Source organism: Simochromis diagramma, unplaced genomic scaffold (genome assembly GCF_900408965.1).
Source record: "Simochromis diagramma unplaced genomic scaffold, fSimDia1.1 OVJJ01000304.1, whole genome shotgun sequence".
NCBI lineage: Eukaryota > Metazoa > Chordata > Actinopteri > Cichliformes > Cichlidae > Simochromis > Simochromis diagramma.
In genome coordinates, this window is record NW_024387030.1 from 19,660,393 (window position 1) to 19,684,853 (window position 24,461).

A 24,461-nucleotide genomic window follows, 5' to 3' on the forward strand; every position below is an offset into this window, starting at 1 on the left:
GTCAATTATTTTTTCATTTTCTTTTTTTTTTTTTTTTAAGTAATTAGCCCTTAAAAAACGAAAAGTGCATTTTTTTTCATGTTCGCGAAACAATTACAAGTATTATGTTGGTCGCAGGGACTGAGTCATGCCAAGTATTCTATAGTAATAAATTACATTATAATGATATATTTCATTCAAAAACGATTTATATGATATTTTTGAACAAACAACAATAAGTTGAATCAAATGAGTAAGCTATACCAAAAAACCCCAACGTTTTACGGCTGGGTAGTGATGGGAAGAAAATACATATATAAAAGAAAATAAAGTACACTTATAAAACTATTTCTTGAATGGTAGTCGTTTGTTTGCGTTTTCAGTGCTTTTATTTTCACAGGAAATAATTTTAACGGAAGTTTAATTGCTGTCACATGGTCATCACTTGACAGAAGAATGTTTTGACACAGGTTGCAGAAGCTGCCGTAACCCAAGCTTACTGAGTGTAGCTCACTTCCGTTCTCTGACAGAAACAAGAGCGCCCCTCGCAACTCCGGAGGACGCATTGTTCTCTCTGCAAGACCAGAGTCATGTGATCGTGACGAATAAGTCTAAGTAAGTAAATGATACTTCCAGCCATCAAGGAGCAAGGGCAGAGGAATTGGCTTCCACCAGACGGGGACAAAGATCAATGCTCGTTTTTAATGCAGTACTGCCAAACTCACAGCCATCCAATATTGATTCTCTGCATTATTCTGAAGTCGTTCCACAATTTGTAGATGCAGTTTTTATTTGTTTGGTTTCTCGTTTTTTGTTTTTGTTTTTTTGCAGATTGGTGACCCTCTGTTCATCTTTATGCCTGACAAAATCTCCCAGCTTAAGATGCTCTTTTTACACCCGGTCTGTTACTGACCTGTGCCAGTTAACATACATAGATAGATGGCTTAAAAGGAGGCATACAGAGCCTTTATTCCCCCAGCTGTGTATTTTAATTAGGAAGTCATCAAATGACAGTATTATTTTAGTTTTGAAGACTTTATGTCCCAAATTATTATTGACTGTGATTTTTATTTATTTATTTTTCACTCTGATGCCTCAGATTTTTGTTGGTATGATTCACTGTTGCTTGGTGGCAAAGATATTCGATTCTTATGAGAAACATTGGGACAGGTGTCCAGTAGAAATGCACACATTATGAGATATCCTGAGAGGTACTTGTTCTGTCTACATTGCTGTTTAACTTACTTTTCTTCATCTGCTGTCTGCCTTTCAGAGAGAATGGAGAAAACAAGAACAATGACCGATTTTAAAAGATAAGTAGACACATATTTATTCTATGACTGTATCAGAACTCTGATCAGTAACTCTTCTTATTTATTTAATTTTTTGTTATTATCTTTATTTAACTTTCAGAGAAGAGACGAAGGACGAAATAGCAAATGCTGTAAACTCATTAGAAAAAGATAAGTGTATGATTACTTTTTTATTATTATGGCAACTCCTCCTGAAACCAGCAGGTTTTGTAGTTGCTGAAATCATTTATTGACTTTCTTCTTGTCTTGTTTTTCTCTTTTTTGTTATTGTCTGTTACTGTCTTCTTTCCTTTTAACTTTCAGAGAAGAGAGCGAAACAGCATGTGCTGTAAACTCTCATTATAAAAAGATAAGTCTACATTTATTTTATATTATGATCACAACTGTTGGAAACTGGAAAAGCATAGCAAAAAGTGCTTCTATGAGTGAGCGTGAATGGGTGAATGAGGTAAATTGTATTGATATTTCAGCAGTCCAGCTTACTTACATCTATAGTGAGATGGTTATGGTACAACAAGTTTCACATCTTATGTTATATGGCAGTGATAAAGTGTAGTATAAAAACTGTTTAACAAGATCGTACTATTGATTTCATTATATAGCTACATGATTACTGTCTGTGAGTTATAGTTCCTAGAATTGTACACATTTGTCCTCTTGTCCTGCAGCTGGGTAATTATCATGTTTAAATTTTGCCAGAACCACATCAATCTGAATGCAACAGCTGTGCAAATACCTGCAAGTAAATATACACAAATATGTAATTTTATTTAAACGTGTATGATTATTTTATTGGTATATTATTGTTTATTACTTTTGTTTTTTTATATTTGCTATTATATTTGTTTATTATATTTGAATTAATAGGGTAATATAACCAAGAAAATGAAGTGCTAGAGTAGCAATATAAGATCAAGTTTACACACATTAAAGTTAGGAGGTATTTTAAAAGTAGGATGGAAGTTAGAGAGATTTGGGATCTCAAGTGCATCCCTTTGTTTACAAAGTGACTGAGTAATGCATTCCAGTGATCATCAGACAGTAACACAGCATGCTGAGATGGAGGAAAGAACAATAATGAAAGTAATGCTCTTATTAGTATCCAATAATTATTACAATTTATTCATTATAAGAATCAAAAGGGTTTATGGAAATATTTATGATGGACCACAAAACCCATGGAATCACAGTCATTCGGTTGTTTGATGGGTGTTTCGTAGGCCATGAGATTGTTTATCCACAGTGAATGAGAAACAATTTTTGAGTGACTTGATTGAGTTTGGCAAAGCAGTGATTGTTAAAAGAATTAACAAGGCACACAATGTTATCATCTGAAGAAGCTGAAGAAATATCAATAAAACTTGAATATAAGAGAATCATCACTAAAGCATGTGGCATAGATTGTTTTGAGAGCATTTTTAAGCCTCACTGAAAAACAACATGCATGGCGAATTGTTCAGTTAGGCAAAACAATTATTCCAAGGCATGACTAAAAGAGTGCCAGCAGCACCTCCCAGTCTAACTAAACAATAAATAAAAACAATACAGCACTCTGTCTGTGTCTGGCTGAGGGATTTCCATCCTTCTCTCTTCATTTTTCAGTTTTTCATGTGTTTGTAGAGACTGGTAGTGTCCCACAGTATCAGAAAGCCTTCATACACAATCCAGTTTTGGCCGATTACACAAACAACTGACAAATTCTAAATCTCTTTTATTTTGTTTATATTGAAAGATGCACAACTCAGATACGAGTACATCAGTCTTTCTAGCTGCATTGGTAGACACAATAGTATGACATCTTGTCTCTGAGATGGTGAGCTCAGCTTCAGAACTCCATCAGATGTGTGTATGGTCCATTGGTGTCAAGCTTCAGCACTTGTCTGTTACCATAGGTCCCGTGTTTTACTGTCACTTCAGCGCTGCTCTCAGCTACAGCAGCATTCAGCTCCTTCTCACACAGAGCAACGAATGCGCTGTACAGTCGCAGCCCATCCTCCTTGCTGATGTTGTTGTGGTACTGCATGCCTCTGCCTTTGGCCTTTCCTCCCAGCGTGGCCTGAGGGACAATCAGCAAACTCCCGGGAAGGTCCAACACTGACACCATCTTCCCAGAATCCGGCTCGCTCAGCCGCAGGTTCAACAGCGTGGACACTGGACAGAGCGAGGACACAACTTTTTTATCATCTGTGGAGGGATTCACAGGGAAGCAGGCGTTCACTATTTAGATCAAAGAAAAAAGTAAAAAATTCACTGACCCATCTTGGGTAGGATGTCATCTGTGGCTCCTTTGAAGAAGCAGATGTAGATCACCATCCCTCTTTCAATCTGAGAGTACAGATAAAAGCAGAAATGTTAAATACAGTAAAAATTATGTCCTTTCTCCAAGATGTTGCATCATGTGCAACACATATAAAGTCAAAATAAGAAAAGGTCCGACACACACATCCGTGAATCAATATATACATTACTTTGTATTTCTGAACTAGTAATTGATATTAATTTTGTCAATATTTACTTAATGTCTTTGTTTTATATTGACAACTTTTTAAAGCATATTATCAGTATTGCTAGCACTCTAATGCTGATTGGTTTATGTCTGCAAGGCAGTGATAGAGAATGTGTCTCTCACCTGGACAAACTGAGCTTCGGAGTGTTCATCTGCTGGTTTCACCTGCAGCCTGGCCTGCAAACACTGCTGCAGTACCGTCCGGGCCACCGGATTGCAGCCTTTCTCCGTCATTACTGCCAGGCTTTAACTCCTGTCTCCTTTGTTTATACGTCTTAACAATCTCCACTTTTCAAAACAGTGCTTTAGCGTCCAGGAGAAACTGCTTAACATGTATAATATTAACTAACCGTCTCTCCCTAAAAGCGCTAAACCTCACTAACACCTGAGAGAAATGAATGAGAAAAAAAATGTGACCCATTTCACCCACTTCCGTGTCGACATTGGCTGTAACTGTTCAGAAATGTTCACGACTGCGCGCTACTTTCGCATACCGTCCTTACCTACTTGCCTTTTTCCTCTGTGTCGTCTTTAAACGGACTTTTCAGCACCTTTCACCACTCAGAGAATTAGTTCGGAGTTTCAGGATCAAAATAGGTAAAAAAAAAAAAAAAAAGAATAAAATATTTTTTTTAATCCCCTGTTGTTGATACGTGTTTTTTTAATGTAAATTTTTAAGTGTTTCATAATATATATATTTTTAAAGACCTGGCCCTCCATAGGGTATCAGGTTACTGTATGAAAATAACATATTTTCATCTGTGTATCTTTTTTTTCTGTAATTGTTGAAATCTCCCATTCCTTCACTGCTTTGCTTTATGCTGCCCTCTGCTGTTCAAACTATTTATGAATTTATAAGTGCTGTTTATTCCTTAATGTGAACATCATCAGTGAAGCAGCAGTCTTACAGAAACTTATCAACATCTACATTAAAGACTGTAGAGATATGGCCACCTGTCTTTGAATCTCAGCACGATCTTGCTGGAAGACTGGGAGGAGAGGCTAATGCATATCCCAAGGTAACTCCAGACACCTTTGTGCAGAGATTATTCTGCAAGGCATCGCTAGTACTCCATGGAGGAGCCACATGCATCGAAATAAAGAATTCTGTATTTGAATAATGAATTGTACAATAAATTATGCCTTTGTACATTCATTTACAAATATGTTTTTAAATAATTTTATTTATTCAGACATTACTAAATTAATTTATTATTTAACAATTTAATTAAAAATAAAAACTATTTTTATAAACATGTTATTAAAAATTATATATATCTATATATATGTATGTGTGTGTGTGTGTGTGTGTGTGTGTGTGTGTGTGTGTGTGTGTGTGTGTGTGTATTATATATATTACACAGAGAGAGAGAGAGAATACAAAACTTCAGTAGTAACTTTAACCCAACAAGTATTCAGCCTAAGCAGTATTTATTTCTTTTTATTCCTATAAATTCCAGTCTTACGTGAATTCACTATTTGACTTCAGTTTTTGTGTTAAACTCCAGAGAGGTTTTCTTCTGTGAAGTTAAGCCAAGAGAAACAAGATCTGGAAAAAAAAGAAAAGATTTATACATAAAAACATTTGTTGATGAATGAATTACAGGCAAGGATATGCCCAGAGGTTTAGTTCCTCTGGATGTTTCCAAGGAAAAGTGTTTTGTCACTCATTCAAGTGACTTCTCCAGTGTCACAGATGAGTGATGAAACATTTCTCCCACTGAAAACCATTGTGTCCAGCTGAATTCAATCAGTTTTCTCAGGTGAGTTGTTAGATACTGTGCTCATGAGGACAGTGGGTTTCAACTTGCAGCACAACACAAAGTTGCCATATTTAATGAAAGATCAAAACACTTAATTGAGCAGAATTAAGTCAAAATGTAACACCTCACACGATGACACATCACACATGACCCAGCATTGTTCTAAGAATGCAAACTTTCTTATTAGAAGTTGCCACAGCTGCCAGAAAGGGACATGTTTCTGAATGATCTTAATCAGTGGTCACTGCTCTCTCTCTTGCTGCACGGATGATGTAACGTCTGTGATAAGCGCCAAGGTTTGTGTCCTAGTCAGAATTAAGCCATCCTTTGCTTCCAGGTTAGGAAAAGTGGAACAGGAGATATTCAAATACAGCTGCTGGTGAGTTCTACAAAAACAAAATACAGTTTATAAAAACACTTGCAGGTGAATCATCACTGATTTATCAGTGACATTCATTTACTCAAAAACTACTGATAAGTGGATAACTGGAATTTATAGTTTATAATTTCAACGTTGTACCGGATGAAATGGAACTAAATATGCCAGATGTGCTGTGATGCTTGTGTGATTTTTAACAGGACCCTACAAAACTTTACGCTACTTGTGCTACTTTACCAAAACGCTTGATGGCTGAGTGTGCAATTCCTGCTGTAAATTGATTCACTCCTAAGATTCAGAAATCTACGTGATAAGAGGCCGGAAATCTGTGCACTCGCTTATTGATGTAAATCAATAGTTTCTAAATGCACCTAAATCCCCTGTGTATGGAAATCTTGATTCTGTTCATCTGGACGTACCTTTTTAAGTGGGAAAAACATCCATCCACAAAAGGTACATCCAGATGAACAGAATTATCTGTTTGGGGTTAAACCAATAGTGTCACTGCCCTCTGCTAAGACTGAAGTCATTTCCCACCTTACTTTTCTCAATACTAAATTTTGTATTTTTATTCCTTTTATTTTAGCTTAAATGTAAACAACAGCACCAAAAAACAAAATTCTTAAAATGTGTTGTTTTTTTTCGTTTCTTTTTTCCTCAAAATAAATTGTGACTGGGCTCATTGGCTGAGATGGTGGAGCAAAACAGCGACACATTAAATGTGACTGCTCAAGTTCCTGTATGAACCGAACAACTCTGAAAATCCAAGGAAAAGCTGAGTGTATTTTCTTTAAAGCTCAGATGGAATTTGATGGACTACCAGGACTTTATCACACAGGTATATGAAGAGTGGTATCACTAGAAAGTGTGCACACAATGTCTTACTTCATGGTTGCTCTTCACCAACCTCTGGTGTCACTTTGTAGTCACTTGTCTTATTATTGTCTTATTTGTTGCTTTTTAGGGTCTGTGAGCACAAGCAGAGGTTTTTGCTTGGGAAGTAACCGTGACCTCTTTTTGAGAGGCTTCTCTAACATTTAATGATTGTGAAATAAGTCAAACTTTTCTCCTCTACTTTAACAGCTGAGAACATTTTGAACACAGAGGACAAAAGGTGCGCATTGAGGATTTTGAACTATGGCGTTTAAGTGTTGTCACTGGCAAGGATTCATGAACACAGATCCTTATTCACTTAGCTGCTGTTTACAGTTTAAAAGTCTTCATCAGAACAAGCACTTATAGTTGTACTTTTCTCCTCAATGTCTTTGAAAAGTAAGTGCTGATAAACCAAATCCACTAAATGCACTTTCATCTTTAAGTTTGGTATAGTAATCTGTCTTAATCTATTTTGTGTTTGATTTATTATATGGGGAAAAGTCCTGTCAGCCATGTACTGAGGGGGCTGTGGTCATCCATCCATCCTGTTCTAATAAACGCAAATTTCAGGAGCACCTTTAGATCTGTTCAGTTTTATTCATATACAGTGGGGCAAAAAAGTATTTAGTCAGCCACCGATTGTGCAAGTTCCCCCACTTAAAATGATGACAGAGGTCAGTAATTTGCACCAGAGGTACACTTCAACTGTGAGAGACAGAATGTGAAAAAAAAAATCCATGAATTCACATGGTAGGATTTGTAAAGAATTTATTCGTAAATCAGGGTGGAAAATAAGTATTTGGTCACCTCAAACAAGGAAAATCTCTGGCTCTCACAGACCTGTAACGTCTTCTGTAAGAAGCTTTTCTGTCCCCCACTCGTTACCTGTATGAATGGCACCTGTTTGAACTCATCATCTGTATAAAAGACACCTGTCCACAGCCTCAAACAGTCAGACTCCAAACTCCGCCATGGCCAAGACCAAAGAGCTTTCGAAGGACACCAGGAAAAGTATTGTAGACCTGCACCAGACTGGAAGAGTGAATCTACAATAGGCAAGCAGCTTGGTGTGAAAAAATCAACTGTGGGAGCAATCATCAGAAAATGGAAGACATACAAGACCACTGATAATCTCCCTCGATCTGGGGCTCCACGCAAGATCTCATCCCGTGGGGTCAAAATGATCATGAGAACGGTGAGCAAAGATCCCAGAACCACACGGGGGGACCTGGTGAATGACCTGCAGAGAGCTGGGACCAAAGTAACAAAGGTCACCATCAGTAACACACTACAACGGCAGGGAATCAAATCCCGCAGTGCCAGACGTGTTCCGCTGCTGAAGCCAGTGCATGTCCAGGCCCGTCTGAAGTTTGCCAGAGAGCACATGGATGATACAGCAGAGGATTGGGAGAATGTCATGTGGTCAGATGAAACCAAAGTAGAACTTTTTGGTATAAACACAACTCGTTGTGTGTGGAGGAAGAAGAATACTGAGTTGCATCCCAAGAACACCATACCTACTGTGAAGCATGGGGGTGGAAACATCATGCTATGGGGCTGTTTTTCTGCCAAGGGGACAGGACGACTGATCCGTGTTAAGGACAGAATGAATGGGGCCATGTATCGTGAGATTTTGAGCCAAAACCTCCTTCCATCAGTGAGAACTTTGAAGATGAAACGAGGCTGGGTCTTCCAACATGACAATGATCCAAAACACACCGCCCGGGCAACAAAGGAGTGGCTCCGTAAGAAGCATTTGAAAGTCCTGGAGTGGCCTAGCCAGTCTCCAGACCTCAACCCCATAGAAAATCTGTGGCGGGAGTTGAAAGTCCGTGTTGCTCGGCGACAGCCCCAAAACATCACTGCTCTCGAGAAGATCTGCATGGAGGAATGGGCCAAAATACCAGCTACTGTGTGTGCAAACCTGGTAAAGACCTATAGTAAACGTTTGACCTCTGTTATTGCCAACAAAGGTTATGTTACAAAGTATTGAGTTGTATTTTTGTTATTGACCAAATACTTATTTTCCACCCTGATTTACGAATAAATTCTTTACAAATCCTACCATGTGGATTCATGGATTTTTTTTTTCACATTCTGTCTCTCACAGTTGAAGTGTACCTCTGGTGCAAATTACTGACCTCTGTCATCATTTTAGGTGGGGGAACTTGCACAATCGGTGGCTGACTAAATACTTTTTTGCCCCACTGTTGCACCAGTTAACAGTCAACAAATCCTGTCTCAAGTAACTTTGTATTGTAAGGTAAAGACCCTACAGTGTTAATGTAGGACAAGTATTCACTGAAGTGAATGCAAGTCAGTAATCAAAGGTGAGTTTTTGGCCATAACTGACTACATATGTATAGCATATCATATGCTATACATATTATAGCATATTATGTATGCTATACATAATATCAAAAATCCTGCAGGTTTTTGATATTATCAAATGATCAGTTCATTACCAGGCTTCTGGAGAACTTTAAGACATGTTGAGGACGTCATTTAGCCATTTAAATCAGCTGTGTTGTATCATGGACACATCTAAAACCTGCAGGACACCGGCCCTCAATCTTAAAATGTACTTGCAGAACCAGGACATTACCTGGACATTTTCTATTTTTCTACAGATTCCTTTTTACAGTGTAAAGCAACACAGCTGTTTCCTCCAATAACTGATGGACTTTTTGCATATCGTAACATAAATATTCATACACTCAATACACTCAAATCAAAAAACAAGCATGAACCGTTCTAAGCATGGTTTTGTGTCTCTGCTTATAATTTGGTTACTAAGACAATAATGATCATGACATGTGCTGTGTTCTCAGTCGGTGCCCAACATCAACTGTCTGCCCCAGGGTCCCTGAGAAGGTTGATCCAGCCATGATGATGACTGTGGATAAAGAGATGCTGGAAACAGACAGGAATGAAGTGGAATGTTTTGGTTACCTGGTGACACAATGAAGTTAAACAGTAACATTCTCCAGAACCTGACAGATAAGGACAGAGTCTTCACTGTGTGAACAAGTTCTTTTCAGAGCCTCAAAAGCAAACCTCAAAACTACTTTTGAACCGCATTTTAAAATATTTAACTGAACCATCGCTGAAAATTGTTGGTGAGTACTTAAAGCATAGTTTTAAGATCATCTAATGCAGTGGAACATCTAAATAATACACTTGACTCTTTAAGCCACACAATTACTTTTTCAAAATCGATATTTTTCCTGTTTTACTGTGTCCCTCAACATGTAAACAAAGTGTGCAAAGTGATGTTTGAATTATTGAGCTACTGTGTGATTTAGCAGTGACCTAAGTAATCCACATCATGTAAAAAAAACAAGTATCCAATTAAAATTTAAACAAAAACTGCAATGATCAGAAAAATGTACTTTAAAATATATCTGCAGTATTTAAATAAACCTGTAGGCAGTAACTGCCTTCATACAGCACATTCTTGTTACATTTTAATCAAACTTTGGGGTGATTTCATCTCAATGCATCATATTGTGTTGCAGAGCAACTTGTAACTACAGCTTAAAAAACCCATATTTCCCTCTGCAGTGCAGGTCAGCTAAATCAGGTTTTAAATCACAAAAGTCATTATTTTAATGTCGTAACTGGCTAAGCTGATGCAAAATTAAAAGTAAACAAAATTTAATGTTTTTTAAATCATCAAATTCTAAGTGCTCATGTACCTTGTTAGTGTTATTGAATTACAGATTCTTGAATATATAAAATGTTTGTGTTACAAACGCAAGAACAGTTGCTGTTATATAAATGCAGTGAAGTCATGACGGTTAACAGGCTGTTAATTAGTTTGTTAGTTTTTCGTATTTCTCTGTTTAGTTTGAATTAGTACAAATATAACACTTTTAAATATCTTATCATCAAGTACCTGCATCCTGCTGGAGAACTGTACGTAAAACACACAAACACACCAGTGAACACAGCTGCTGAACATCTGTATCTTCATAAACTCTGTTATCTTGTACCCGTCTCTGCATCTGTGTTCCAGTCTGGGATTTTGTCCCTCCTGCTCCCCCATCCAACACCTCCACTCCAAAGTAAGTTTCTGTGGTGCTTTGTGTCATGGACCCCGCCATATTAGTCAGAGGTCCCTTTACTACAGTTCGGAGTCGCGGACCTTCAGTAATAGTAATAAATCACACAGCAATAGTACATTCACGTTGTTGTAAAAAGCATGATAATATATTAAGTAATCCAAAGTATTCAGAATACGTTACTGTCATTGAGTAACGTAACGGAATACGTTACAGAATACATTTTGGGGCATGTATTCTGTATTCTGTAATGGAATACATTTTAAAAGTAACCTTCCCAACACTGTAAATGAACATTTGTTTTTTAAATTAATTTTTTTAATTATTTGACTATATATGAATATAGTGCTTGTGTATAAATACACAAACAATACAAACATGCTTTCAATTGTGTAATTTAAGTGATCTAGTAGCTCTGTTTTAGAAGTTCAGTTCATGCTAGAAATGTGTTTTGGAGTTTGTACGTGTTTTGTCTCTAGGGGCCACCCTAGATTGTCCACCAATGGCGTACTATCCATCTGGAATGAGACAAAAAATTTCTGGAGTGAGATTTGGAAGTACAGGGATGCAGCTGATATCAACCCGTTTCAAGAACTTGCAACGGCTGATGTGTCTGTATTGTCCTTGCCACACTCAAATGCTGAAGTTGAGAGAGTATTCAGCCAGATGAGTGTGGTAAAAAGCAAACAAAAAACACCAGCTGCCTGATAACGAGATGAGATGATGAGATAGCCTTTATTTGTCAGTTGCAGGTCTTTTGCCCACAACCGAGATGACAGACCTTGCTGACCGTACATACAATACACCAACATCACATTGGGGAGACAGGTCAGGCCAGGTAGCGAGGAAAAAAAAACATCGAAATGTGTATGTATCAAACTTGCGTTCCGTGGTGTTGTCATTCTTTTGCTCAGAGAGCCGATTCTGAGAACTCACAACTGCAGTGAGCTGTTCTGCGAGGTGTTATTCTGAGTATTCACGGCAGCTGTAAGCGTCTCCAAGGTCTTAACCATGCTGCTTTCAATGAGCCTGTTCTGAGAAGTCGCGCCTCGTCCCATTGTTTCAATCCCAGCGGGCAGCCTTGGGGGGGGGTTTGAACAGCTCGTTCCGCTGTCTTAATTCTCCGATAAGCCAGGGCCAAGCCAGCTCCGATCAGGAAGAACCCTGTTATCATGGTTCCGAATAGATAGATATTTTCAGCGTCCTCGATCGACAGTCTCGCCAGGCAACGATCCTCTATTTCTGCCACCCGTCCATCGTGTATCCGGCAGGGAAAGTCCCTCCAGGGCACTCGGGCTCTCCCGAGCCCAGACTTCTCGTTGAGAAAAGGGTGTCAATAGCATTCAGAGACCAGTTGATCAAATCCATAATTCTCTTTAGGTTTTAGAAACAGACTGTGAGAGTGTGTTCCAGGGAAAGTAATACAAAAAACATGAGACTAGACAAGGACATAAGCAGGGAAGATAAGGGAGAGGAGAGGAGAAAAAGTGCGTCCGCCTCCTCCGAGAGCCAAATACAATAATGTTTTGCAGCTTTATGGCACATCAGCTGCTTACTCATTTAAGTCAAGTGCTGCAGATGCTGAACATGAGATAGAGAATCTTGACGAAAATGAGGATGACCCACTCTTTCTGTGAGCCAGCACAGCCTGTGTGTGTGTGTGTGGAGGGATGTCTGAAAACAAAACAAAAAACAAAACAATCAGCCTGAATTAGGACCAGACTAATCTTTTTTTCACATTGACACTGTTTATTTCTACTGTCTGTTTTTGGTCCATTTAGATTGCTAATGTAGTTTGTTAACAAAATGATGGTTAAAAACTTTTACCCTTAGTCTTGTGTGGTTTAAAACTACTTAAAAAGCGTGCCTATTTCGGGTCACTTTTGCCGGTCCCAAGCCCAGATAAAGGAGGAGGGTTGGAATTAAGATAAATGTAACTTGTAATTCTAAATATATTCTAAATACATTTAGGGTGTTTTTTACTCACTTTATGTCTTTTCCACGATGTTATTTCTCTCTCCTACAGCGTAGTTTACAAGCATGACCAATTATGCAAATTAGGCGATGGCGTCACTTAGCGACTTCTAGCGACTTCTAGAACAGCCTATAGTGATTTTCCTTACTGAGGAGTTGGCAACACTGCCCCAGTGCAAGATGTACATCATGTATTTGGAGCTGCTACCTGCAGTGTTCATTCTCTGTCTTGCCTCTTGAGAGGTCAGCTCAGCTAAAGGTTTCCTTCCAGCTATGGTGGCAATGATCAAAAGTGTGAGGGCTTAATTTACAAGGGGTGTGTGCCTATGACTGGCAAGTGTAGGTGTGTTTTCTCTTTCCAGTGCCCGTTTACAAATGGACTGCACCAGCCCTGTGGAGTCCCTGTGTCCTGTGATGTGCTGCTTCATTAACCAGATTCAGGATGTGCATTTATCTGATAGATTGTTCGTCTGCTTTGCTGACAGACAGGTATAAAGCTTTACATAAACAGATACACTGCCACTGGATTTTGGAGGCCATTTCCCTAGCATAAAGTACCAAAGGTCTCTCGTTGCCTCAGTGTGTGAGACCACATACCACCAGGGAATGGCAGCCTTATCTGTTCCATTTAAAGGGTTTATATGAGTGATATCATCACAAACCCAGAGGGTTCATACGAGAGGTTGATCCAAAAGCAGACTCAAGAGCTGACTTACTTTTTGATCAAGCTTTATTTACACACCAAAACAAGGATTATCTGTACACGCGTGCACACACACACAAACACACACACATGGAGAGATTTCTGGCAAGCAGTTCTGAAAGAGAGGAAAGACTGCAGTGAGCTAAGACTTTATTACAGAAGGTAGCCGTGGTTTGGGGGGTGCAGGACTGATCTGATTATGGTCAGAACCAGTCTGCTTGAGGAGAGGAGGGCTGTAGAGGCTGTGCAAAGGGCCCAGGTTGGAGGTCGTTAAGTAGCGACATCATATTTTTTAGTTTGGCTGAAGAAGGGAGGCGTTGACTGGCATTCAGTGGGCGCAACAGGGGAGGCCAGCAATTTGGATGGAGAGGAATTCTCCAGAGAAGCAGGGCTAATCAGAGTAGGAATGTTAGGAAAGGAGAATGTATCCGGCTGTGGAGTGGCAGGGAGGTGGTTAAGAAGTGACCACATGTCTTCCTGAATGTCAGCGAAACCAATAGGCTCTTTTTGGTGTTGAAAAAATGTGGCAGAAGAGGCAAATGATGTGGATAGAGAAGTATATACAGGAGAAGCAGGGTTGGTCTGATTTAGGTGATGACCAGTGAATGGAGAGGAGGGCTGCTGAGACTGCTCAGAAGTGAGGAGGGGGTCAAGCTGTTCCACCACTGACAGCAGTGCTTCATCAGTGTTACTGACAAAAGTGGCCTTTTTCTGGAGCTGAACGGGTGCAGCAGAGGAGACCAGTGATGCAGATGGGGAGAAATCCATACGAGAAGCTGGGAGGACCGGATTTACTTGACAACACAGGTTCATCAACTGTTGTCTGTGTGTTCTGCAGCTGCACACACGCTGACTGCTGATGAGGCAGGTTGGTAACAGCTGGCTGTCTCTGTGGCTGCTCAAGAGGCTCCTTCGCAACTGAATAGGAAGAAGATGACTGTGTTTGAGCTGGCGTCACACAAAGTCTCTTGGCCTGTTGAGCTTCCTGTTTAGGTTCAGATGCTGCACAAACAAACACAAACAAAAACACAGTAAGTCTTCTTTTGTTAACAGATTTCCATCTTTTTTTCATCACATTTCACATGAAAAAAAGTTGTAATTCCCAGAAATCTCCTCTCACCTGTGCTCGAGGTGCGATTTTGCGTTCTCTTCCTCTTTTTGCCCTAAAAACAAAAAATATGAGAATTTTCATCAGTTGATCCAAACTCTGTGCACTGGTTGTTTCATAATTCAGTGCAGTGATGGGCACATGTATGAACTGCATGTTAGCACTTTGGACATACGTAGTTTTCTTTGGTGGACCAGTCTGGATGCTCTGTGGTGTGACGGCATCTCTCGCTTTCAGCCTGATCAAAATATTTTGCTTGTTGGTCTTTTGAGAGAGACCTCCACTGAAGACAGACAATCATGAGAACACACTGTCAGCATCGATAAATACTCAGCTACACTGTTACTACACATAACTACAGGACAGCTGGCACACATGCACAAACATGAGCATAAAACATTAACAGATGCATAAATATATGCAGAGTTACACACTTACCCTCTTTCCCACAACTGCATTTATGGCTGCACTGCCAGTTATGTTCAGTTCTGCCGTCACCTTTGACCTCTGCTCCTTCAGGTAAAGCATGAAGGCGTTTGGTGGCTTCTTTATGTACAGCCGGTCCGCATCCTGTTGGGCTTCACATTTCCTTTTTCTACAGGAATAAAACACAGAGTCAGAGCACATGTTAGCTTTATGTACAGCTGTGAGCAAACTAGTTTAAAAACATGAGTAAAGCTGTGAAACTGAATGTAAGGAGGCACCATTAAAGGAAGCTGATTACAAGAATTCGCACAAACATCTGCAGATGAAAGACAGACAGATTCCTGCAGATCACTGACACAAAGCACCACAGAAACTTACTTTGGAGTGGAGGTGTTGGATGGGGGAGCAGGAGGGACAAAATCCCAGACTGGAACACCGTGCCTACACAGATGCAGAGACGGATACGAGATAACAGAGTTAATGAAGATACAGATGTTCAGCAGCTGTTTTCTTTTGTGTGTTTTACGTACAGTTCTCCAGCAGGATGCAGGTACTGGATCATTTGTGGAATCCCGAGCACATTACGCTTGAAACACACAAAACACACAACAGATGATGAGAAAAGCTGGAATGCTGTGATCTATCCACTCAGTGGAAGAAGTGATCAGTGGGAGGAGAAGATGTGCATAAAACTACATTCATACATAGCTGGACTTTGATCTCCTGCGTTATTCTTTGGAATTATGTTTGCTAAACACCTGTTTTCCTCTTCATTCTGTTCCGGACCCTTTTGTTACCGCTCCACACACACACCCCTAGACCTCCTTCGTGGGGATGTAACAGTAGAGGAGCAGAGTCCATCATTACTGAGGCAGTCTCTCCTGCATGAAGTCCAGGTGCTGGTTTTCAGGTGTGTGTGTCTGATGCCACAAAGCTGACTCAGAACCGTAACACACCCACATCTATGAAACAGATGTGGGTGTGTTCTCATCTCTCAGAGGAGTCCAAATTGTCATCAAACAGACCTACGGACACACAAAAACATTTGAAAACATAAACAACCCAGACAATCAGCAGTGATTTCATTATTATTCATATATTATTCATTATTTCCACATCATTTACTGTATATATCACAGCATTTGGGGCCTTTATAAGCACACTAAACATTACTAAACTGAATCAATTTCAGATTTTGTTTTTCATGATGTATATTTTATTAATAATTAAGTTTCATTAGCTGTATCTTTACCATACATTTGCTGCACAGGTGTATATACAGGTGCAATGAATGCTTAAATTGTACTGATTAGCACAATGCTAAGATTCAGTATATTGGTGATTAGAAATGTCTTGTTAGTGGGAAAGTTTTTTATTCTTAAATGCAGACATCTCAAAGCTAAACCATGTATAAACAGATGGTGACAGAAGTCGCTGAAACTTGTAAATGAAACAAAGCCCATAAACTTTTAACACTTTTCAGTAAGTTCAATTCATGTTAAAAGGACGCCTCCTCCCTATATAAGATGTGGATCATGATTTCCCTTTCTGTTCACACTATGCATAGGTTCTTGGATTCTACATTGCCCCTGTTTTTCTTTCTTTCTTTCTTTTGTTATTTCTCGTTTTTTTTTTTTATCTCTCTTTTTCGTCTGTTGCAATGCTCAACCGTATATATTTAGATGCATGGATAACTAATGGTGCCTTATATGTTTTTATTGTTATAAAGTTAATGAATGAGAAGCAAACACATGACCCATTTAACCCACTTCCGTGTCAACGTTAACTGAAACTGTTCAGACATGTTCAGGACTGCGCGCTATTTTCGCATACCGTCCTTACCTACTTGCTCCCCCTCCCCGTCTATTTACTTGTAGTGTCGTCCTTAAATTGACTTTTCAGCACCTTTCACCACTCAGGATCAAAATAGGTGAAAAAAATGAAGAATTAAAATATAATTTTTAAAACCTGTGTTGTTGATACACGAGTTTCTTTCTTTTTAACGTACATTTTTAAATGTTTCATATTAAATTTTAAAAAGCACTTAGTTCTCACGGACTAACGATGGATAAACAAATCTCCCACCCGCCACGAGCATGCGCATTTTGCGCAACTATGACGCAAATATGCCTCGACTTGAGGGGCATCTAAACAGCTAAACATGGCCCTGTTCGCATACAGCAGACTGTCACATTTACTGACAATATCCGTTTATAAATCTTCGGTTTTACGAACGGGGAGCGAAATAAAACATGGAGCTACGTGCTGTGTACAGTTTAAACGCTGCCAGGTAATATTTTTTTTCTGTGTTTCTCTTCGTACGACTTCAGTTAATGTAGCTCTCTGTTGGTGATAAGCTAAACGGAAACTCAACAACACGACCGGAAATAACATGTTCAGAATAAAAGCGACAATCGTAAAATATACTGAGGGAATTAAACAATCCGGAACATACCTTTATTTTAACACACACAAGAGTTAAAATGGTTTTACTTGATCAGATGTTGCTGTTCTCCTTTATGTAGCGTTCTAAACTTTAGTTGTAACACCCACATCTAGAACACGAAAAGATAATTTTGAAACTTCAAACCGGAAGTGGTTATTGATTTCATAAATACTTGACTGTTAATTATAGAACCACACACACACACACACACACACACACACACACACACATATATATATATATATATATATATATATATATATATATATATATATATATATATATATATCAACTGTATATGTGTTGGACAGGAATATATACTGTTACCGTAATACTATTAACAACCAATTACATATCGTGAACATGTTTCTAAGAATAGTAGCAAGCATAGTAATCCCACTCTGTGCACTCTCTATTTAATCCTCATGAAGAGGATGGTATAAGGTTTGTTTATCCCAAAAGGTTAAATCTGTTCATCTGGACGTAGCGTTTTCAGTGAGAGAAACGTTATGTCACTTATTCAAGTGATTCAGCTGATTACAGGTTCCCCCAACCTTATGCTAGGGTGACCATACTTTGATTTCCAAAAAAGAGGACACTTGGCTCAGTCATGAAGAACTTGCTTAAAGAAATATATAAAATCGGCCCAGGCATTTTGACTAAAGAAGGAGAAACAGGAGAGGGAGGGGGAGAGAATGAGAGAAGAGGCAGCTGACAGTGTAAAGACGCAGAATAACTCCAGCTTTGTGTCTTTTTCCATTCTAGCTGAAGTACGGGACAAACTGTGTTCCTTTTCACCTTCATACGAAAAGTGTAATATTTTCTCTGAATACGGGACGATTAGTTTTTTTACGGGACGGTTGGCAACTCTACTAACTAACCTTATGAATAAAGTTCAACATCAGTAACATCATAGCACCCACCCAGATGTATAGAAACTCCATCATGCTAGCTAGTACGCAGTATGAGTTATTATAACTGACTGTAAAAAGTCAGCACAACGAAAATAAACTACACCTAAACTTGGTTTACATCTGACCCAGATAGACTGCAGGTCGAAACTTCTTACCTGAAGTTCAGGGTCTCTCCTCCTCCTGCCTCCCCTTTCCCTCATCCACCTGCTGGCCTCTGTCGAAGCTCCGCCACAGCCACCACCAAACAACTGAGTTATTTTTACACATCGGCCAGCATCTGGCCAATCCACCACCTTTTTATCGTTTATACCGTTACAAAAAAAACTCCATCGGCCCACCGGGCAGATGCCCAGTATGCCCGATGGCAAGTCCAGCTATGGTCGGTACGAGGGAAATTTCTTTTGCAGTTCGTTTAAAAGATGGACTTTGGGGTCTTTTTATAAGGTTGGGGAAACCTGCAGTCAGCTGAGACTGAAGAAGTCTCTTGGATGAGTGATGAAACATTTCTCCCACTGAAAAATGCTATGTCCAGATGAATAGAATCAACCTTTTGGGATTTACTTACCTGCGTGCATCAAGAAAAGGTTTGTTTACATTTTATGTTCAGATCAAAGTCCATTTATTATAGACCACAGTGTCATCTGGGACTATCTGTAATTTCAGCGTTAATGTGTCTTTTGGTCTTTTAATCTCTCAAACACAAACTAAACTTTTGCGTTGTTTACATTATTTACTGGTTTGTTGTTTTACAGAGGTCAGTGGACAGTAAGGCATTGCAGGAGAGGCAGAGGCAGCAGATGGCCCGAGGTCTCCCCAAACAGAAGCCCATCCCAGGGGTCAAGCAAGTCATTGTTGTGGCTTCAGGAAAAGGTGGTGTTGGGAAGTCCACTACTGCAGGTGCTCAGTAAAACTCATACTAAGCAATGGAAAATTCTCTCACCATCTTTTTTCTTCCAGAGCTATTTTATTTAAGAGGGTAAAATTGGTGCTTTTGAATGAATTCCTTTTTAGGTATGGCCTTGTTTGGAGTTTATAGAACAATGCCAAAAAAAAGGGAAGAAATAAGGTTCTGAAATGGAAAAGTAATTGGTGAAGTAGATTTCATCTGCTATTGCAGTGTTTTCTGCTAAACGTTACTTAACAAGAAACCATTTTGAACGTAAGATCTTATACTTTTTACTTTGGCACTGATCATAAAAGATCTTTAAATAGAAAAATATTAAAAGAAAATCATGTTTCAGGTGGCCTAATGTTTGAACATTTTCAATGAGAAGTATTTGATTTGATTTGGTCTGTTTTTCTCTCATGCCAGTGAATTTGGCTCTAGGATTAATGGCCAATGACATGGTAAGGAATCTGCTTTATCATTATATATTATATATTTTATATACTATATATGTATGTAATTTCAGCCATCAAAAAACAACACAGATTCATGTGTAATTCCCATACTAAGAATCCTAATCAGAAAACTTCAAATGTGTTAGAGTGGCCTTTCACTGGAAGACAACTTTAAAGTGTTTTGGGTTCTAAAGCTGTTCATATGACAGTGAGCTGTTAGTCTGTCCTCCTCAGAGCTATACTGTATGACTTTTTCTCTCTCTTCCAGTCAAAGTCTGTGGGTCTGTTGGATGCCGATGTGTTTGGTCCATCGATTCCCAAACTTATGAACCTGAAAGGAAACCCAGAGCTCAGTGACAGTATGGCTAGTTCAATTCAGCTGAAGGTTTCTAAAATTCCAGTAAACATTTTATAACAGAGAAGTGTTTTTTTTTTCTTTTCTTTTTTTACATATCTTTCAGCTAATCGGATGATCCCCCTGACCAACTATGGGGTTCCTTGGTGAGACTGTCATCAACATTACATCACAACCTTTTTGTTATACCCATAAATAGCCCTAAATCATGTCTATTATGTGACCTATTCTTCTGATTCACTTTCTTCTCTGCCAGCATGTCTATGGGTTTTCTGGTTGATGATGTGGCTCCGATAGTGTGGCGGGGGCTCATGGTGATGTCTGGTATAGAGAAACTGCTCAGACAGGTGAGACCAGTTTAGATTGCACTGTCAGTTTATTGAATTTAAAGGAAGCTGATGAAACATGTTTTGTGATTGTAGGTGGACTGGGGGTCGTTGGACTATTTGGTAGTGGACATGCCTCCTGGGACTGGAGACGTCCAGCTGTCGATCACCCAGAACATCCCCATAGCAGGTGGGTTTGTCGCACATCACCTAATACAAATGATGTTTTCTAAACACACAACTTCACTTTTTAAAAGTATCCTCATTGCTGTAGCCCCCAGAAGTAAATAACACATGTTTAGTTCAAAGTTAAGTCGGGTCATGTGATGTTTGTCTTGTACAGGTGCGGTTATTGTGTCCACGCCGCAGGACATCGCTCTGCTGGATGCTCGCAGAGGAGCCGAGATGTTTAAGAAAGTGAACGTGCCGGTAATGTTGATGTGTGTGTCAGTGGATGCATAAACTATTGGATTCAGGTTGGGTGGATGAATACAACAGGAAGTGATATTTTCTTTCCTGCAGGTTCTGGGTCTGGTTCAGAACATGAGCGTCTTCCAGTGCCCCAGATGCAATCATGAGACCCACATCTTCGGCTCTGATGGGGCCCGACAGCTTGCAGACACTTTGGGAGTCACATTTTTAGGTTGGACCGTCACTTTCATTTAATTTGTTTTTAGTGATGTCCGAGGGTGCTCGAAGTAGTTTGCTGTCTGTATTAACCCTCGTATGCTCCAAGACATTAGGTGCAGTAAAAGTGGCACGCATAAAGTTGAGGGAACATATATATTTTATAAGAATTTTTTCATTCATGTTGTCATTCCTAAATTCTTTAGTGGGCGTTTGACAAAGTAAGACTCAGGAATCAGATTTTTCTTTTATCTGTTAAAAGCTAAGATTTATTTTTGGGCTTTTTACCTTTGTCAGACTCAAACCCGGGCCACCACATTTCAGTCGGAAGGAATATGGGTACCTCTGCTAAACTGGCACCCAAAAGCTATAGTTCATATAGATTACCAACAGGAATGCAGCTTAGAGATTCACATTTACCACAGCAGCCTGACAGCATGAACTCAGCAGCACTCTCTGTATTCCCTGGGGCAAAGCTGTGGATAGTCCTAACACACATCGTACAATTTAACTTAATCATTTTCTTCGCCATCTTATTGATGGTGAACAAACCCCATATTTAAGTCATAGCACACAACTTTCATGGACCTGGCCTGTCACATGAGACAGTTTTATCCGCATCGTGGTAGATGTTTGTATGACCTTGAAGATCTAACACTTGCTTTTTGCAAATGCCTCTAGTTGCTATGTTTGACTGTTAGACTACTATAGAGTCCTAACCCAGACGTGTCTGGAAAGTGGCACTAATTTTGCAAAGAAAAAAAGCTTTTTGCCTCAACACCCCCATATCTGGAATGAACCGAGTGACTTGGATGTGTCTCACTGCCGTCACAAGGATGATTTGACATTGGTTTTATGAACTATTTCATTTGAAAACAACAAAGTAAAGCTTTTGATTTTCTGTTTTTGAAAACATTGAAACCATTTTTGATTTCTTTTATATTTAACGTGTGATTTCATGTATATGTGACTGTTTCCAGGTGACATCCCTCTTCACATAACCATCAGAGAGACATCAGACAGAGGACAGCCAGTGGTCATCTCTTCTCCCAACAGCCCTGAGGTCTCTGTTTGAATCTATTCTATTCTGTTTTGCTCTTCTTTTTTTCAAAAAAAGAAATATTTATTTATTTTTTCTATTCTACCCCACATTTCTCTCTTTTGTTTTCTCATTCTTTTTTTTATAAATGAACAAAATAGTATGAGTAAAACTTCAAACTTTGTCGGTAAACCACTCACTGAAAGCAGATAACACAATACAACAAAAATATAATATTATGTCCTAGTTATTTATTCTTCAGCTTCAGTAGAAATCTGTTCATATACCTGCTCAGCTACACTCCAGCACTGAGGTGTAACTTGATTTTATTTTCACTGTCCAGGCAGCAGCATACAGGAAGGTGGCGTCTGCTGTGGTCCAGAGACTACAGACAGTCAGTAGCTGACAGAGGCTTCAAGATGAAGTCAGCTGGGTGACGCATGAAGACGTTGAATGACACGTATACAGAACACAGACTAACGCACAAAGTCATCTGCTGTCCAAAACGCACAAAAGAATGTCGATTCTTGTCCATGTTGTAACAGTATTTTTATTGTGTGTCCATGTAGTTCTCTGACAGCGTTTCATAAAACTGTCAGCTACACAACCCTAGTCTTAACCCTTTCTGATCTGCTCGCATGCTGTTGGCCATAAATGGCAGCACATTAGCTGGATGCCAGTAAAGTAAAGACAGTAATATAATAATTCCTTTGTCTTGTTTTCCTTTTCTTTTCCTGCGGGAAAAAAAAGTGTTGAATATTATTGTATTAGATAATTGTCTGCATCATGATATACACAATGATTTAACAGTCAATTTGAATTTGTTTTTCTGGTGTGTTTTTGTCATTTTAGTGAGAAATCAAAGTAATAAAAGCATCAAGGATTTTTGCCTCTATGAAGTATTGCTCTTATTTGTATACAGAGTAAAAGTGATAGATCCTGTACTAAAATGACCTTTTCATCTGCTTTATGCAGTTCCATGAATAACCAGCAGAGAGGGCTGTGTGCATTTAAATAAATGCACACTGGCTTCTATCCCATCAGGATGTGTAACCTGAAACATTTTGGTTTCTGGCTGCTCCTCTGGCCACTCTGTGATTTTCTTGGCTGTTATTCTGTGTTCATCTTTTCTCCACACAGGTCAGAAGTCTCCCTCGTCACGCTGTCAGGGTTCACTCGATAAAGAGTTTGATGCCCAGGCAGTACTTACATCGAAAATAAAGCCATTTCTTTTGTGTGGCAAATAGGGACAATTTCTCTTGTGTGTCTGCAGAGGTGTTTTCAGGAGGTCGTATGTTTGCTTTTTGGACATTTTGTCTCTTTTTGGAGTTGTCCTTGTTTGCTCCTAGGTTGTTTTGTGTCTTCCCGGTGTTTGTGCCTGTCACTCTGAGATTGTTTTGTGTCCGTGCAGCGTCATTTTGTGTCTCCTGAGGATGTTGTATCTCTCAGGTTGTTGTGTGTCTCTTGGAGGTTGTTTCCTGTCTTGGTGGTGTCCTTTTGTAGTTTTTTGAAGGCGTTTTTGCATCTCCGCCGTCAGTGCGTTTCTCTCTGGGGTTGTTTTGAGTCAGTGTGTTTCTTTGTGGTTACTCTTTGCGTCTGAGGTTTTGTGTTTTCTTTTGTGCCTCTGGTGTGCATTTTTGTCTCCTGTTGATGTTGTTTTCTGTTTCCAGTGTGTGTTTGTGCCTCTCTTAGGTTATTTAGTGTCTTTTTTGTTATCCTATTTGTATTTTGTGTGTTGTTTTAATTATTTAATGTCACTTTAAAATTGTTTTGTGTCATTTTGTGTCACTCTGTTATTATTACATACCTCCAATCCTGTTTTGTGTGCATGTGTGTGTTTTTGCGAGTGTGTGTGTGTGTGTGTGTGTTTTTTAAAAATTATATATTTTGTGCCTCTGGTGTACATTTGTACCTCTCTGAGATTGTTTTGTGTCTTTTTAGTGTTGTTATCCGTCCCTGGTGTATATTTGTGTGTCTGATGTTGTTTTGTGTTTTTAATTGTGTGTCCAGTTTACATTTGTGTGTCAGTGGCTGTTTTGTGTCTTTCTGATGTTCTTTTGTGTGTTTTTAGTGCTGTTTTGTGTCTCTAGTGTACGTTTGTGTCTCTGGTGTATATTTGTGTCTCTAGGGCTTTTTGTTGTGCCTCTTTGATGTTGTTTTGTGCCTCTTTATATTTTGTGTGTGTGTTTGTGGTCATCTTTTTCTATACTAGTCATCATCCAGTCTGAGTTAAGCCAATTTAATGACGTGGTTTCTTGTAAAATCTATTCTTCTAGTGAAACTGATGAGTCGTTGTTTATTCGCGGGTTCACCTTTTGCATT

The 24,461-nt window shown here is 39.2% G+C and overlaps 3 protein-coding genes across 5 annotated transcripts; 1 reads left to right on the forward strand and 2 right to left on the reverse strand.

The window, feature by feature from the left end:
- Positions 1-2,400: 2,400 nt before the first annotated feature.
- dtd2 (D-aminoacyl-tRNA deacylase 2) lies at positions 2,401-4,255 on the reverse strand. Its single transcript, XM_040042851.1, has 3 exons — positions 3,922-4,255; positions 3,548-3,617; positions 2,401-3,443 (listed from the first exon to the last, which is right to left on the reverse strand). The coding sequence occupies exons 1-3, from the start codon at positions 4,030-4,032 to the stop codon at positions 3,118-3,120; spliced, it is 507 nt and encodes a 168-aa protein (XP_039898785.1). The 5' UTR covers positions 4,033-4,255; the 3' UTR covers positions 2,401-3,117.
- A 10,373-nt stretch (positions 4,256-14,628) lies between these two features.
- On the reverse strand, positions 14,629-17,230 carry LOC120740322 (transcription factor 7-like). Of its 2 annotated transcripts, XM_040042598.1 has the most exons (6): positions 16,934-17,230; positions 15,850-16,116; positions 15,622-15,677; positions 15,470-15,532; positions 15,104-15,260; positions 14,629-14,948 (listed from the first exon to the last, which is right to left on the reverse strand). In XM_040042598.1, exons 3-6 carry the CDS (start codon positions 15,651-15,653, stop codon positions 14,823-14,825), a joined length of 378 nt encoding a protein of 125 aa, XP_039898532.1. In that variant the 5' UTR covers positions 15,654-15,677; positions 15,850-16,116; positions 16,934-17,230; the 3' UTR covers positions 14,629-14,822. The 2 variants fall into 2 exon arrangements, with proteins under 2 accessions (XP_039898532.1, XP_039898533.1); XM_040042599.1 differs by lacking the exon at positions 16,934-17,230 and having other exon boundaries at positions 15,850-16,336.
- Positions 17,207-23,034, forward strand: nubpl (nucleotide binding protein-like). Of its 2 annotated transcripts, none has more exons than XM_040042596.1 (11): positions 17,207-17,381; positions 19,204-19,348; positions 19,764-19,798; positions 20,061-20,151; positions 20,245-20,293; positions 20,404-20,494; positions 20,570-20,663; positions 20,817-20,902; positions 20,996-21,116; positions 22,081-22,163; positions 22,483-23,034. In XM_040042596.1, exons 1-11 carry the CDS (start codon positions 17,253-17,255, stop codon positions 22,543-22,545), a joined length of 987 nt encoding a protein of 328 aa, XP_039898530.1. In that variant the 5' UTR covers positions 17,207-17,252; the 3' UTR covers positions 22,546-23,034. The 2 variants fall into 2 exon arrangements, with proteins under 2 accessions (XP_039898530.1, XP_039898531.1); XM_040042597.1 differs by having other exon boundaries at positions 20,254-20,293.
- Positions 23,035-24,461: the final 1,427 nt, after the last annotated feature.